The 16,928-nt window shown below is 36.2% G+C and overlaps 1 protein-coding gene across 1 annotated transcript; it reads right to left on the reverse strand.

The window, feature by feature from the left end:
• Nucleotides 1–4,839: 4,839 nt before the first annotated feature.
• LOC128245321 (growth hormone secretagogue receptor type 1-like) lies at nt 4,840–9,852 on the reverse strand. Its single transcript, XM_052963447.1, has 3 exons — nt 9,635–9,852; nt 8,941–9,228; nt 4,840–6,530 (listed from the first exon to the last, which is right to left on the reverse strand). The coding sequence occupies exons 1-3, from the start codon at nt 9,774–9,776 to the stop codon at nt 5,953–5,955; spliced, it is 1,008 nt and encodes a 335-aa protein (XP_052819407.1). The 5' UTR covers nt 9,777–9,852; the 3' UTR covers nt 4,840–5,952.
• Nucleotides 9,853–16,928: the final 7,076 nt, after the last annotated feature.

Raw genomic sequence — 16,928 nt, forward strand, 5'->3', positions numbered from 1 at the left:
AAACTCTTTTTGAATGTTTGAATCATTTGTATTATATTTTGGTCCTTTAAATCAGCAATCAGCTCTTGAGGTATGCTCTGTATTTGGATGATTACGGAAGAGAGGGGGTGGGGCGGTAATTAGTTAAGCTGGCGAATTCGCGATGTTACATTAAATTGTTTCGGTTATGATGACACAAAGCACATATTGTAATGACAACTTATGTATCATTCTATAAATGTTTTAAAAACTACATAGCGCTTGAATTTCGTTTACAAGACCATTGAATGCCATACGTTTGAGGGTGTTACATCACACCCAAGCCCTGTTTTGGCTCGTGGTATTCAGTGGCTTTGGAAAGTGTACACATGCCTTACGGGTATTCTACACATACTCCTGTATATCATAAGCTCATAAGGAAAGACACTTGATACAATAATCAAAAAATGATATATGATATTTAACTTAACATACAGGATATATCTTAACTTCTAGAAATGTTTTAACTAGTTCTTTGTAACCTCCAAACACCTTTATGTGGTGAACCAATACAATTTTGGAAAATTTTTGAAAGCCACGTGATACCAAAATAAATAATATGTAAACATAACCAAAAATTCATAACATATAAAGATAGTAGATATTATATATTTGCTCTTTATCTTAATTACAATCGGACGTAAATGACCGATTGAGAACTTAATTCATACACATTATTTTCAGTCGCGTTTCCATGTGACATGACAGTTTCTTGTGTGGATGGATTTGTGTGTGAAAATAAAGTCTGCAAAATACGTATGTACACTTTCATGTTCCTTTTAAAGGCCTAGTTTTATTCTGCTATAAGAACCCCCCACCCAAAAAAAAAATAAAAAAAATAAAAAAAATAATAAATAAATAAATAAAAAAAAATAACAACAAAAAACGTGTATAGTTAACAACCTCTGTGTATTGATCTTAATCTTATTGCCTAATTGTCTTATCCGATCTCCAATCTGAGTATCCTGCTGTGCAGTTTTGGAGGTTTTATAAAAGAGTGGACCCTTAATGGCCCTGAGCCGATAAACAACTACACAGGAAATTGGCCCCTACTGTGAAATCAGTGCAATTTGCAGGAGATGCACAGCAGGGGATTGTCATACTAAACATTCATCAAACTAGGCCTGTAATAGTTTTCGCATACTTTTTTCGTCATGATTAACAAACTTTACAACTTTCATCTAGAAATAATGATTCAGAATAATTTTTTGAAACATTTTGTTAAAATTGTTTGATCTGATCAAGCGTTTTTCGGAATTTCTTGATCCGAGGTACAATTGATACCTGGTGAACCCATATTCTTCTTATCATTTATAAGAGTTTTATGAGTTCAGATTGAAGACGTAGAAATATGTTGAAAATAATTTTGCAAAAACATTTCCTTTAAGGTTGAATCACTATTTTACACCCGGCCTCAGTTGAAATAAAGAAGAACAAAGACGAACTGCAATATTTTAATATATAATGTCGTATTTTCGATCATTTGTCTTTGATGTACTTGTAATCAGCAACCGATACCAATAAAAATGATACAAACAATTCATGTGTATACCAGGCTTCAACATTTTACCTTGACTCTAATGGTTTCGTCAAATAACAAGTGAATTTGTACGTATAATTCAATGATACGTTTAATATTAAACAATCTATACAAAACGTCATTTTGAACATACACAACCCAGATCAAATTAAATAATTAATATTTCTTTACTTTCAAGCGTCGTCAGGGCAATGCAACAAAGAACAACTATCACCCACAATGCCACCAACAGGTACTTCACCAGCCGCAGATACAACAAAACCTCTCACTCTACCAGACTCGACTTTCCCAACAGAATCAACGTCTTATTCTTCTTGGTCTAGTTCAACAACTGAAATGTTACCTCGACCTCGTCCTCGTCCTCTGCGCCCTAGTTCCAGACTAAGGAGACAGGCAGCTATCAATGAGTGTGTGGCTAACGCTCTTTGTCTTTCTCAAGTAGATGGGCGGTTGACATGCTCCTGTTTACAAGGACATTTTGCTGACAGTGAAGGATTTTGTCAACAAGGTAAATATCTCTTATCGTTGCCCTATTTCTCAGCCTAGCATGGGTGCTAGATGTTTTACGTGTTTAGTTTCTTATTTGTGGGGGATCGCTACTTATTGCTGCAGACGACTCCTCATGATAAAGTAAAGTGTAACAACTGCGCATGCGCTTATAGCCACGCCTACTTTTTGCGTATACAAAGCGCAAGTAAGTGTCAACGCTGATTTAAATGACGTCACAATATCCTGGAGGGGGCGTCATGCGTCATTCGTTGTATTCCAGCCTCTTAGGTAACTTATCCATGAAAAATACTTAATAAACTCTGACCTATACGTAACAAATATTCACGTAAGGGAGTGGGCAAAATGAATTCGGCATTTCTTAGGCAAGTATCTGTTAAAAGTTAATATAACGATCTGGCTGGTGTTTGAAATCACTCGAGATTTTATGTCGATAATAATTTTGAGTTTGCTAAGCATTGGATATAAGGTTTTCAAGTAAGAAAATAAGTAAAGTGAAATTGGTGAAGTGTTGACAAATATAGGACAATTACACCAAACAATTGCGATCTAACTCTTAATCGAACGTGGTCGAGTTATTACGCCCATTGACATTGTAGCCACACTTGCTAAATATTGGATACAATTTGCTATAATTAGAACACGGATAAAGTAAATTTGTTCATTTTTTACTTCTTATCTTTATTCAAGGGCCGTTACTCATGAGTAAAAGGTGTGATCTGCCGGTAGATAGAAAATGGACAATATGTTAAGCCGATAAGTATTGTTACCAGGTTTCGTCAAAACAAAAGAAAGGATATGAAAGTGTGACGACGCGAACTACAACAAAGCTAGAAAACATGGCCCCGTATGACTGCCATGCTACGCAAGCCACATAATATGCACATATTGATCTTATAGTAAATATGATTATATCAAGCGCGCACATTGCTTGTTTGTATTCACTTTAAATATGTTTCATGACCTTATTTATCTATCAGTGTTTAATAAGGGATTCTTTTTTCAGTTAACGCAGCCAATTCCAAAAGCAAGGTCACCAATTTGATGATCATATTCGGAACAGTCTACCTTCTGCTGATGAAATCAATATGCTAAATGAATAAAGAAACGTGAATGTGATACTTTATTTTGTAGACAAAACTTTTTATCTCACCTCAACACTAAGTGCTTAGGGTGAGCTTTTCCCGTCGTCAAATGTCCGGCGTCCGTCGTACGTCCGTCCGTCCGTCAACGATTGCTTCAAACGACATCTCCTTCCAGACCGTCTGGTCAATTTAGATGAAACTTTACTGGAATGCCACTTGTTCATAGAAAAATAGTCCATACAGAAAACTGGCTGTCCTGACAACCGATAGGAAAAACTTTAAAACTATTCTTGACAAAAAACATGAGGCCTGGAGATTAGATATTTGGAGAATTACATTTTCTTGTGGTCATCTACCAAGTTTATGCTAATTACCTCCCAGGGGAATCACTGGCCTGCCCCGAGAGTCAGAATTGTCTTGCACACTTATATAGAGAAATCTTTGAAAATCTTCTTTTCTGAAACCGCTAGGCCAAGATCCTTGCTATTATGTATGCAATATAATATAGTAGTTCTCTAACAAGTTCAAATAAGGCCGCTGGGATCAAAACTGGTCCCGCCCCGGGAGTCACAAGATTCCTCTTAACTTATATAAGAAAAAACTTCTTGCCTGAACCTGCTATGCCCAGACCCTTGATATTTTGTTTGTATCATCATATAGTAGTCCTCTATCAAGTTTGTTCAGATCGTGCCCGATGTGTACAGTTTTGAAAAAAATATCAATGTTGAGCTGGGATGACCTTGACCTCTGCAACATTTGACAATATTTGTACATAGTTGAATCCCTAGTTACATTGCCATAAACCAATAAACTCATTCATTCTCATATTAAAACAAATCTTAGGGCTAATCGTGAACCTCTTGTTTGAATATCTGGAAACGATGACAAGGACGTCAAACAATTCCTGTTGATTTATTTTATACTGTTCTTAGCTTATCTTATTGCAATTACATTTAATTGATCACCCAAACAGATTAATGGACTATGGAGGTTGCATTCTGATCGAATATGTTAACTTCATGTTTGCTTTCGACATCAATATTGTAATCAGAACACGATTAGAACACGATTAAAAATAGACGCAATATTTCCTTGGGTCTCCCTCCCCCCCCCCCCCCCCTGTGTGTTTTAACATTGACCTCATTTTATCCATATCTAGAATTAAGATCTACAGCGGAATGCCCATAAACCATAAACTGTAATCTTCTTTAAAGCTCCGCTCTCTGTTTAGGTTCGTGCAAGTAAGAATTAAACTCAGTGAATAAATGCTTTACTTCCATGTTGAATTTAAAGATGCACTCTTACTCTAACATAAAAAGTATCACAATTAATGCATTTGTTGTTCTTTACCGAAAAGGACGAATAAATACCGGAAACCACGGTTCTTATGAAGGATACCGCGTTTAATATGACAAAAGGTGCAGAAAAATGGTATGACAAGATAGGAGTAGTAGTAGTTGTAGTAGTAGTAGTGGTAGTGGTAGTGGTAATGGTAGTGGTAATAGTAGTAGTAGTAGTAGTAGTAGTAGTAGTAGTAGTAGTAGTAGTAGTAGTAGTAGTAGTAGTAGTAGTAGTAGGTAGTAGTAGTAGTAGTAGTAGTAGTAGTAGTAGTAGTAGTAGTAGTAGTAGTAGTAGTAGTTGTAGTAGTAGTAGCAGTAGTTGTTGTAGTAGTAGTAGTAGTAGTAATGAGAAAATGGGGTCGCATGCTCTGGCAATAAATGAAGATTCATTTCCACAGGAAATTCACATTCTTTTCATGTTTTGTTTGGACCAATTTCTTAACAAACCGGCTTAGGTAGTGCGAAGCATTGATTTCGTCAAACGCAGACAAAGTGGAAGATGACTTTGTTTTGAAACAGATTGGTTTTTGAGCGCCAAGAAATTCGATACAATTCCATGTTTTCAAAAACAGACTACATTTGTCTGTTTTCTTCTTCTTTTTCCTTCATTCATACATACACTGAATGCTAAACTAATAAATATTGTTTGAAGAGGCACTCAATAGCCAAACTGTCTAACAAAGACTTCGCTTCTCACAAAGGCGACCTAGGTTCGATTCCCGGCCTGGGCTCATGTCAGTTTGGTTAGTGGTCACCAAGGCGGACAAGTGGGTTTTCTACGGGTATTCCGGTTTCCCCAACAACACAAGACCACACTCACGCGCAACATCGTGCCAACGAGAGTGATAAATATAAGTTGTAATAGCTTGTTTCACAATCGTTGTAAAATTAAATAACTAAGAAATTAAACGTCAGTAGGAATTATGTTGAAGTCATTCATAAGACAAACCTTTTAGTATGACAATGTTGTTAATAAAACAAGCTACAAAACTCATTATAAGTAATGAATCTGGGTTTGGTTATATGTCTTTGGCGTTTTCCCAGTGCCATTAAACCGGGTTTATGTTTAAACTTTCTACTACTGAGCTTGTTTCTGTAGTTTTTCGCATAAATATTGCAACAATAAAGTGAATGCGAGAGCAGAACATAATTATACTGTTATACAAGATAATAAATAAATTGACATCTGTCATCTCTTGGCCTAGATGTATTACGTAAGGTTAATTCCTATAAGCTCCAAAACCTTTTACAACGACCACATTTGCAATATAAAACTATACACATACACATCCTTTGAATGTCAGAGTCGATAACGAAGGCAATCGTGTAGACAATCAATCATGCTACTAACCATTGCTTACAAAATCGATGTATGAAATAACAATGTAATAATGACTCAGTACACATTTGCCTCATATAATATAACATTTATACGTTGCAAAAAATCCACAACAAATTAGAATTAGTGATATTTACCGATATGACACAGTGCACGTAATTTTCGTATGAAAATCAACTTCATTTTCATGCAGTCGTTTCGAAACGAAGAACCTATCAAGCAATACAAGAAAAAGTTGACACTATTGTTCAGATACAATAGAATATGAAAAATGAAGTTCAGATCATTGATCAGGCGCTTGTCTGAAGGCACCCAATCATCAACCATTGCTGTCCAAATCACATTGAGCACCATTAACGGAGCGTTACACATCATGTATACAGCACAAAGGATAATAACTCGGCGTGTTATTGTTTTCATCACTTTTCGTTGTTGGGGCGAGTTTCCACTTGTATTGTTGTTTTTGGACTTTCCACAGTTCCACCTAGAACAGCCAGCCACTTGCAGAAGAATTATGCTGTTATTTATAATCATTATTAAAAACGGAAGTGCAAATAAAAATGTTATCTCCAGAGCGGTAAGGACTTTAACAGTTAATATCGATTCATCTATGACACACATGGACAAACCCGCGTTCTGCACAAGGAAAGTAGCAGGTAACAACGGAATGAATATTGCTGATACTGCTGCAGTTATAGCCGCTGAAAATATAATATATACGTTTGAAGTTTACAATTATCCTTTACATCTATCGGAACACCTTGGCCATTATCCAACATACATGACCTCGAAAATGATACTGGCCTTTAAAAATAGTCCATCATGGGGGGGGGGGCATATTGAAAACGTATTGTTTGTGTTTTCATCCGTCAAGAGACATTTTTAATGTTTTATTGTAGAGAAGAAGTGTACATGTGTATTGTAGAATTTTCTTTTCCACTTATGGAACGAATGTACATTATTAACGGTATCAGACAGGTCTACTTAAGCCTCGAGATTCTAGGTAGCATTGCTTTTCCTTGTATAACCTGTTTACGAAGTTACTGCCGAAGCTTGCCGGAGATAGCCGAGGTGTTACGATTCCCATTGCGCAAACAATTACAGTGCACATTATATATATATATATATATATATATATATATATATATATATATATATATATATATATATATATATATATATATATGTTTTCTTATCATAAAGTTTCTCATTTTGAATGTTTCGGGGATTCTGCATTACAAGTTCATGGCTCAATTCACAAGTATCTGGACGTGATCGGCTACACACTCTTGTAACGCAGGATAACATAGACGAGGGCAACTGCACACGCAACGAGGTATATGATAGTATAGTTCGGCTGCACTCGCATGCACAACGTTACATTTAATAGGCCGGCTGACTTTGCCTGCATCGCTTCATCTCCTAGACGTGATCGGCTACACACTTTTGAAAAGCAGGATAACATAGACGAGGTCGGCTGCACACGCAACGTAGTATATAATAGAATAGTTCGGCTGCACTCGCCTGCACAACGTTACATTTAAGAGGTCGGCTGACTTCGCCTGCATCGCTTCATCTCCTAGACGGGGTTGGCTTCACAATGCTGCAACGCAGCATACCATAAACAAGGTCGACTGCTCAACTCGCCAATCATGTATAACGACTCACCCACCGGTTTGTTTCGAGCCATGCAACCAAAAACCATATAGTACCTCGATATTTTAAAACTTGTTGATTTATAGAATTGAAAAATATTTTCATGGAAACATGTTAATACATATTGGATTCGTGCGTTCATATACAAAGACCTGTGACGTTCGTAATTCATGAGTGCGAATAACTATACAACTGTTGCGCATCGGTATATTATGTTGCGAATCGTTAGCAAATCGTTAAGACTCAGAAAATTGTGTTCGGGACAGCGATACGTCAAAGACGAGGGTAGTGTTTTCAAGTTATCGCTCTTATGACCAGCAGACGGATAAAGCTTCAGTACCACTCAATGATTACTTTTTTTTGTATTTACTAAGGGTCCTGCGATAGATGGAAAAAAACGAATTCCTACGATAAACACATGAATAGAGGTAGACTAGCTTCTTTAAGTCGGGTACGGACTCTCAGAACCACCACCGATGCATGTGTCAAAATTGGAAATATTGCGAATAAACTGTTTTTCATATAAATTTCAGCTTAACACGCCAGTATTAATTGAATAAAGCATGACAGCAATGACAATTTAAACCGAAAAGATAATAAGTTTGTGCCACTGGTGTTTTTTTGACAAGTTCAATTTAGCGACAAACTTCATTTGTCATTGCTCCGTTCTTGAGAATGTTATTTGAAGGTACCATTTAATTGGCTGGTTGAATTTCCGTGATACGTTCATTTTTTTATGTGTTAAGACGACTGACAGGATTTTAGATGTTTCACCTGATGTGAATTCGAGCGGAATTGAAAAAACAGACAAAATAACCCTATGTTAATAATTGTCTAAATGCCAAGTAACCATATATTTACAAGGCCCTGCAAGAAGCTTAGGCAAAACAGACACTTAAACGAGAGAAACACAAGCACACAGATGAATTGGTGGACGGGCACATGCAATCTTTCATAAAGGAGCTAACGTAAACCCCTCGCGATCTGGCGGGTCGGAAACTTTTCCAGCCGATAGACTCCCAAGATAACCGCGATAAGCCGGCTGATGTCAGTGATGTCAACATACTGTTATTTCACACATACGTTATTTCAGAGATAAAAGAGTTATCATTATCAGATATGCAATAATATTTGCAGTCTCAATACTATGTTAGCAAAAGAAGCCTTACTCGCATGCATCTACGTAACAAACATATAATATTGTACCGATGTTTACAAGTACGAGAATAACTTTCGATTTCTGAGCAATACTTTATCTTTACTAAATTAAAATACTGTACCTATAACAATACATATTCATATATATATATATATATATATATATATATATATATATATATATATATATATATGATAGTTACCTGATCAATTTAAGATTATATAATTTTTTTCAATAAATCAGATGTTGTTTGCATTTAACTATGCTTACAATTATAAATCGATAAGGTAACCTACCGACGATAATAAAGGCATGTTTTGGTTTTGAAAACACCTTCATTTTGAGCGGTGCACATACTCCCATCATGCGTTCTGTTGAAACGGCAACCAATATCCAGGCCGAAACACAAGGTAGCACAGAGGTCGCGTAGGAAAACAACCTACACATAAAATCGGAACTTCGTCGGATGTATATATGAAGAACATGATAGAGCCAAAACTCCATCGCCGGAAGTATCAACACAATTATGTCTGAAGCGGCCAATGCTGAGAGGTAAATTGCAATGGAGGTTTGCCGTTGCTGCCCTGAAACTCATAGAATTAAATTTGAGTACAATGAGGATATAGCGGAAATAATTGGTTATATCTTATGAGGATTGTGCGCTCAAATAAATATTCCGGAGTCCACCAAAATAATACCCACACAAGTCACCAGAAAAATCATCAATACAATTTTTTAATGAAACCTCTTTCCATCAATTGACCAGAATCTTTTGTTTAATTTGTGTTGAGCTGTTATGACAAATTTCTATCATTTTGTGTTTTCATTGTAAAAGGTCTAAAATGCACAGCCGCGAAAACACGAATATGCAGAGGTCAACCACCATACATTTAAATAGTATTTGTTTTATTCAGACACTAATTTGGTTACATTTTATCAAAAAAAAATATTATTCTTAAATAAAACAAAACAAAACAAAGACACACTTACTTGTTCCAAAAACCAGGAGAGTCAGAATGTTCCCTAAAACTCCAAGCAAAATCATCGGCGATAGAAAAACTGCACCTGTTATCTTTTCCCAATTAAAATGCCCAAGCACAGTGACCAAGTCGTCTTTTTCAGTGTTATTCATTTTTTCTCAGCTAAACAAATCATAAACTTAGTGTAACTTATAACATGTTATTTTCTAAAGCGACACTGCTTCTATATTTTAGTCCGATCACCGGAGAAGGTCATTTATAACTGCAGTGTAATAGCTAATTTGTTAATTAGATCCTATTACCGTCACATAATTGTATTATTTGTATGCGAGACTATAATTTATTCACAGAATTATACTCTCTTGCAGTATTCAGAGGAACTTATACTCTAGTAGTATTCGTAATATGACCGTTTATTCCGGCTTCCAAATGGGTATATTAATCAAACATTGCATGGCGGTATATAGAAAATGTTCTGCATTTTTAACTATCAAGAACCCTAGTTATGACCTCACTCCACATTTGGTAAAACAGAAATATTCGTCTGACGTCTGAGATTGCTGCTACTGGGTTCAAATGTACACTATTCGTAAAAACTTGTTCAATAACCTTGACATTCAGTCGTAAGTCATCATTCTTTTCAGTTTAAAAATGTATTACAGATACTTATTCTTCAGTATGACGCCCAAGATGGCTGTCAAATTTACACACATATAAAATTGCTTTCTAACTTTTCCATTTGAGTTAATAACTGGTAAAGAATTATGTAAGGGATTTTGGTTGAGATAAACAAAATATACTGTAAAGTATTCAAACAGTATTTTAGACAAAATCACTGTCATAATAGCTTCTAAGATGGCGTGAACTATAGCAAAACACTACGCGTTGCATGAAAGCTTGTTTGATCAACAATACGTTCCAAAACGAAGGTCATTTATAATATTTTATAATGTATAATGACAAAGAATCAGATATGATTTCCTACTGAAAAAAAACGAATATGTATACGATACATCAAATATTCCAAATAAAAAACTGTCTTGCTTATTATTTATCTTTACTTCAAAAAGAATCGTGATACAGCCATGACTAATCGAAAATTAATGTGTGGTCCATTCCAATCTATTTTACACGAGTGATCAATACTTATGCAGATAATTTTAAGTATGTGTCTGTGTATACGTTGCACAAATATGTTGTGAATCGAGGCCAGAATCGTGACAATAAGAAGGTAATTGGCCATGCAGTGCCACAATTATTCCACAACGACGGTACGAATGTCGTTGCATATTTATGACTGCATTGCAGATTGACGTCCCAAGAGTTTTCAACGACTATGGTACAAATATCATTGAATATAAATGGTTTCATTGCAGATTGACGTGCCAAGAGTTTTCCACGACCAACGTTTTAATGCCATTTAATATTTATGACTGCATTGCAGATTGACATGCCAAGAATTTTCCACGACAATGGTACAAATATCATTTAATATTAATGGCAGCATTGCAGACTGACGCGCCAAGAGTTTTCCACGACAATGGTACAAGTATCATTGAATATTAATGGCAGCATTGCAGACTGACGTGCCGAGAGTTTTCAACGACTATAGTACAAATATCATTGAATATCAATGGCAGCATTGCAGACAGACGTGCCGAGAGTTTTCAACAACGAAGGTAGGAATGCCATTTTATATTTATGACTGCATTGCAGATTGACATGCGAAGAGTTTTCCACGACAATGGTACAAATATCATTGAATATTAATGGCAGCATTGCAGACTGACGCGCCAAGAGTTTTCCACGACAATGGTACACATGTCATTGAATATTAATGGCAGCATTGCAGACTGACGCGCCAAGAGTTTTCCACGACAATAGTACACGTATCATTGAATATTGTTAGATGCATTGCAAATTGACGTGCCAAGAGTTTTCCATGACGAAGATAGGAATGCCATTTAATATTTATGACTGCATTGCAGATTGACATGCCAAGTGTTTTCCACGACAATGGTACAAATGTCATTGAATATTAATGGCAGCATTGCGGATTGACATGCCAAGTGTTTTCCACGACAATGGTACAAATATCATTGAATATTAATGGCAGCATTGCGGATTGACGTGCCAAGAGTTTTTCCACGACAATGGTACAAATATCATTGAATATTAACGGCAGTATTGCAGATTGACGTGCCAAGAGTTTTCCACGACAATGGTACACACATCATTGAATATTAATGGCAGTATTGCAGACTGACACGCCAAGAGTTTTCCTCGGCAATGGTACAAATGTCATTGAATATTAATGGCAGCATTGCGGATTGACGTGCCAAGAGTTTTCCACGGCAATGGTACAAATATCATTGAATATTAATGGCTGTATTGTAGGTTGACGTGTCAAGAGTTTTCCACGACGGCGGTATACATGCCATGGAATATTTATGACTACATTTAAGATTGACTGCCCAAGAGTTTTACATAACGATTGTACGAATGTCATTCGATATTTATGATTGCATTGCAGATTGACGTGTCAAGAGTTTTCCACGACGGTGGTACAAAGGTCATTGAATATTTATGACTTCATTGCAGATTAAAGTGCCCCAAATTTTCCACGACGAAGATACGAATGCCATTGAATATTTATGTTTTGACTGCTGTCAAACGTTCCCCGATGTTTACACGGTGATGGTACAAATGAAATAGAATATGTTTGACTACATTGATTTTTTTGGATTTTTTTGTCGTAGAAAAATCGGGTCAATTGTTGTGACATATTAGTTATAATATTATACGAAATAAGGCAATGCTTTCGACAGATTATACTATGTCTTTTGTTTGAAAAAAACAACACAAAACAACACAAGGCGATTCTGAGCAGTGTAGCAAAATCATAAATAGTTTTCAATTTTTATACTAAATACGTAAGTGAAAAACTACAGAAACAAACTCAGTAGCAAAAAGTTTAAACATAAATCATTCATTGCATTCAACAATCTTTAACATCTCTATCGGTTTTGAATGATACGGTATTAGCAAACCATTCTGACATTTCTTCGTCAATGAGAACTTGTGCTGACGAAGTTCCATAAGATGTATTCGAAATGTCCAAAAGAAAATTGACTGTGACATACTAAAATTACTAAACTATGATTACGTTTATTGTCAATAAAAGTAGTCCCAAGTTATATTGTTAATGTTTATTCTTATCAGCTACCGACTAATCATGAAGAGTAAAGTTCGTGTTATGGGCAACGAAAGTTATTTGATACCAATAATTCTCACAATCAAATTTCCTTTCAACTGTCATTGCAACTTTTACAAATTTTAACATCAGGAAAACGTGTTAAATTATGACCCAAAAGGTTTTGTGCATGATTTGTGTATTCGGGATCCGCTATAATGCTCCACTCTTTGGCTTATTTAGGTTTCGATGCAGCGTCGTTAAATTTTATTTGAAAATAGAAGGAAAAATGTTCGGGACCAAGCTCGGACCTCGAGGGACCGCCGGTTCTCGAACGACAGCTTGTTCGAACGACCGCAGTTTTAATGTATAATGAAGAGTTACAATGACAAAGCTTACAAAAACACACTATCTAAATTATGTCGTGATTAAAATAACTACAAGAATACCAAAATATTGAACTGCAAACTGGTCTGAACTGACTGACTTTCTTTGATGCTCTCGTTATGCTCTCCCTTGACAGACCACATAACCGCCCCAACCACAAGGATAGAGGGTTCCGGGCATATGGACATTAGACGGACTATAGGGGCGATTCCGGATACGATGATCGTTACCATTGTGACATAAAAGATCATCGTTACTGGGATCGACGCAGTGAAAACAATGAACAGGAAGACGAGGGAGGACCTTTTCGTGACTATGACCCCAACTACGATTACACGAAGAATACACGGGCATTGTGGAGGGATCGGAGAAACATATACTGAGCAACATTAGTGTGTTTGTAAATATTGCAACATTTAACACAATTGTGAACTAACTATGTTACCGATGATTACTGTACACTATATTTTTAAACTACTATTTTTGATGTTTAGTTTGTTAAGCTGGAATTGTCGTGGTATCATGTCGTCAGCATATCCCTTTTCTGAAACGTTGACCAAACATAACATTGATATTTGCTTGATTAATGAGCATAAGTTGTTACAACGATCTGCGACCTTTTTCGAGTCCATACATCAAGACTATAGCTCATTTGGTACTATTGATAACAGTTCAGACCAATATGGATCGATTACGTGTGGCAAATCGGGCGTAGCAATTATGTACAAAAAATCATTAGCTTACTGTATATAGTTGATTGAGAATATTTCTAGTGATAGGATCATAGGTATTGAAGTTAAGTGTTTAAACTCATCGCCTTTATATATATTCTGTGGGTACCTACCAGCGTGTAACGACTTAGATTTTTACCAATCTGTATTAAGTGATTTAGAATCATTCATATGTCACTACGGCAAAATGGGGAACGATATAGCGGCAGGGGATTTCAACGGCCAGTTTCTTCATGATGGTTGTAAAGGGAGTCAGAAATCACAAAAGCTCACACATTTCATCCGGAAAAACAATTTACTGTCCGGTAATTCGAAAAATTCTCATACATTTGTACCAACTAGATCTATATTGGATTATATATTTATCGAGCCAACATTATGAGAACATATCGAATCATTCAAGATAATTGAAAGTGAAGAGATATTTACGTCAGACCATCTTCCGCTTATCATGACATTTCATGTTAAACCTAAAACGCAGACATTAAACATTAGGGGGCCATGCATTGCGTGGCACAAGTGTACTAGCGAGCAGTTTGGAAATTATCAAAACTCTATACAATGTGACCTTAAATGTGTTTTAGAAACAGCAAGTGAAAAATGCGACCCGAACTTTTTAAACACTCACAGAAGCGCTTCACAGTGCTGCGCGTCGTTTGCCTGTCAGTAAGTTTGAACAAGAGGGCTAAACCCTACTGGTGCAAGGAGGTTAAGGTCGCACATTTAATCGCGAGGCGCCTGCGTAGAGTGTGGATGGCGGCAGGGCGCACAAGGCGGAATGATGGCACCAAGTACAGTGACGATAAAGTGGTAAACGGCTTCTAGGATTACTTCAAAAGTGTTTTTGATCATGAATACCCGATTTCACCCAATGATATTGGAACACTAAACTGCGTAAATATTTTTGCCGCAAATGATAATTTAAACAACCCAAACATCTTAGCAAACATTGAAATCAAGGAAATAGACCACGTTATACACACTCTTTAGAAACAGAAATCGCCAGGAATAGACAATGTTCTCAACGAACACATTATACATGATGGCGTGATAATTCGAGATGCGATTATCAAGCTTTTTCACTCTGTGTTACGTAACGAGAAAGTCCCAGATATATGGAAATCTAGCATAATTATTCCCATATACAAAGGAAAGGGTAAAACTAAAAGCGACCCTAACAGCTATAGACCCGTCTCGTTACTTCCGTGTACCTGTAAACTATTTTGAACGGATACTACTGACAAAAATTAACAACCATGTAAGCACTTCTAATTTACCATTCCCGTCGGCACAGCAACAAGGCTTCCAGAAAGGACTTAGCTGCATTACAACTGCATTCAACCTCCAGGAAACAGTTTATACACAGATTGAGAGTGGCAGTAATGCATACACCGCTTGTCTCGACCAGAAAGCTGTGTTCGATTCGGTGTGGAACGGTGGTCTATTTTACAAACTTGGGCAGTTTGGAATATGTGGAAAACTCTTGCGCTTAATAATACAATCATACAGCAGTCTTAAAGTTCGCACAAACGGGAGTACATCAAAGGCCATTAACGTTAAACGCTCAGTTCGGCAGAGAGGAATTTTGTCAACTTTTTTTCTATTTAGTATACATCAATGAACTACTCGTCACACTCGAGAACAGTAACTACGGAAGCAGTGTCATGTCAGTCAAGGCAGGTAACCCATCATTCGCGGACGATATAGCGCTCACTGCAATTACCCCCTTTACCTCCAGAAGTTAATAGACATTGTGTACTTTTATTGCAAAGACTGGAAAATGGATATAAGCGTAGCCAATTAAAACGTTGTGCCCTTTACAAGTAAAAGGACAATACCAGTTGTAGGAATCCTTTATGGAGATATATGTATAGAACAATCAGACAATGTAAACCACTTAGGAATTAGACAGGATTACAATTTAAAGTTTTCGTTAAGAATTCAGGAAAGACTACAAAAGGCTAAAAATGCATTTTTTTCTATGGCTGCACAGGGTGTCCACCCTTTCGGAGTGAACCTTTTAGTAAGCACTGATCTTTACAAGAAAATAATCAAGCCCATAGCTCTTTATGGTTGTGAATTATTGTGTAACCAAACTGCGCATAACATGTATACTTTGACAAATTTCAGCATTTCATTGTTAAAAAACCCCAGGGTTTTCATATTTCGACACGATCAGATATGTGTGAAGCAATGGTTGGACTGCAAAAGCTTACCTGCGATGTGATTATTAGGAAACTTGTGTTTTTACACAAGATATTAAGCCTTGATTGTAAAAGTACATGTCGAAATAATTTTATACGCAGATATCTGTCAGTCATATCTTGTAACACTACCATAAAGCACGGTTTTATTCCAGATATTTGTAACACACTCTGTAAATACGATCTTCATTCTGTTATTAACAATGTTTTAGTAGATCCGACAACATTGCCGAGTATATATGTATGGAAAACAACTGTCAAGCAATTCGTATTACATACGAGACAGAAATGTTGAGATAAAGAATTATGACAGACTCTGACTTTGCTCGCTTCAGAATTTTACAACCAACTATCTCTCCGGTGCGCTATTTCATGTTTCGGCATTGAGTTTGTATCAGAAGTACTTCAATTGGACGAATCCATGTTTACTATGAAGCCGATGGGTGCACCTTTAGCGCCACTGTTTGACAATAATGACAATAAGGACTTTCTTCTGATATTGTTCCAATTTATTAGTGACTGTCTGTCATGTGTGTAAATTGTTACGAACATTTTGTATTGCTGTATGATGATGATGCCCACTAATTGGGAGTATGTATGGTCACACGTTATTTGTAATAGTTATTATTATTATTTATTTTTAAATTACACATTGCTGATATGTTTCCTTAAAATGCTTTAGAAATTTGATATATATATATATATTTGTACATATGTATACATATCTCCTTTTAGGAAGAAATAAAGATTTTGATTTGATTTGAACAGTATTAATAACACGCCCAATGA

Source organism: Mya arenaria, chromosome 9, assembly GCF_026914265.1.
Source record: "Mya arenaria isolate MELC-2E11 chromosome 9, ASM2691426v1".
Classification (NCBI taxonomy): domain Eukaryota; kingdom Metazoa; phylum Mollusca; class Bivalvia; order Myida; family Myidae; genus Mya; species Mya arenaria.

What these genes read in the sequence shown, in the direction of transcription:
- LOC128245321 (XM_052963447.1), bottom strand. Translation starts at nt 9,776, where the DNA reads ATGAATAACACTGAAAAAGACGACTTGGTCACTGTGCTTGGGCATTTT. An exon ending in TCTCCTGGTTTTTGGAACAA is followed by an intron (nt 9,229 to 9,634) that starts GTAAGTGTGTCT and finishes TATGAGTTTCAG; the next exon opens with GGCAGCAACGGCAAACCTCC. An exon ending in ACATGCCTTTATTATCGTCG is followed by an intron (nt 6,531 to 8,940) that starts GTAGGTTACCTT and finishes TTATATTTTCAG; the next exon opens with CGGCTATAACTGCAGCAGTA.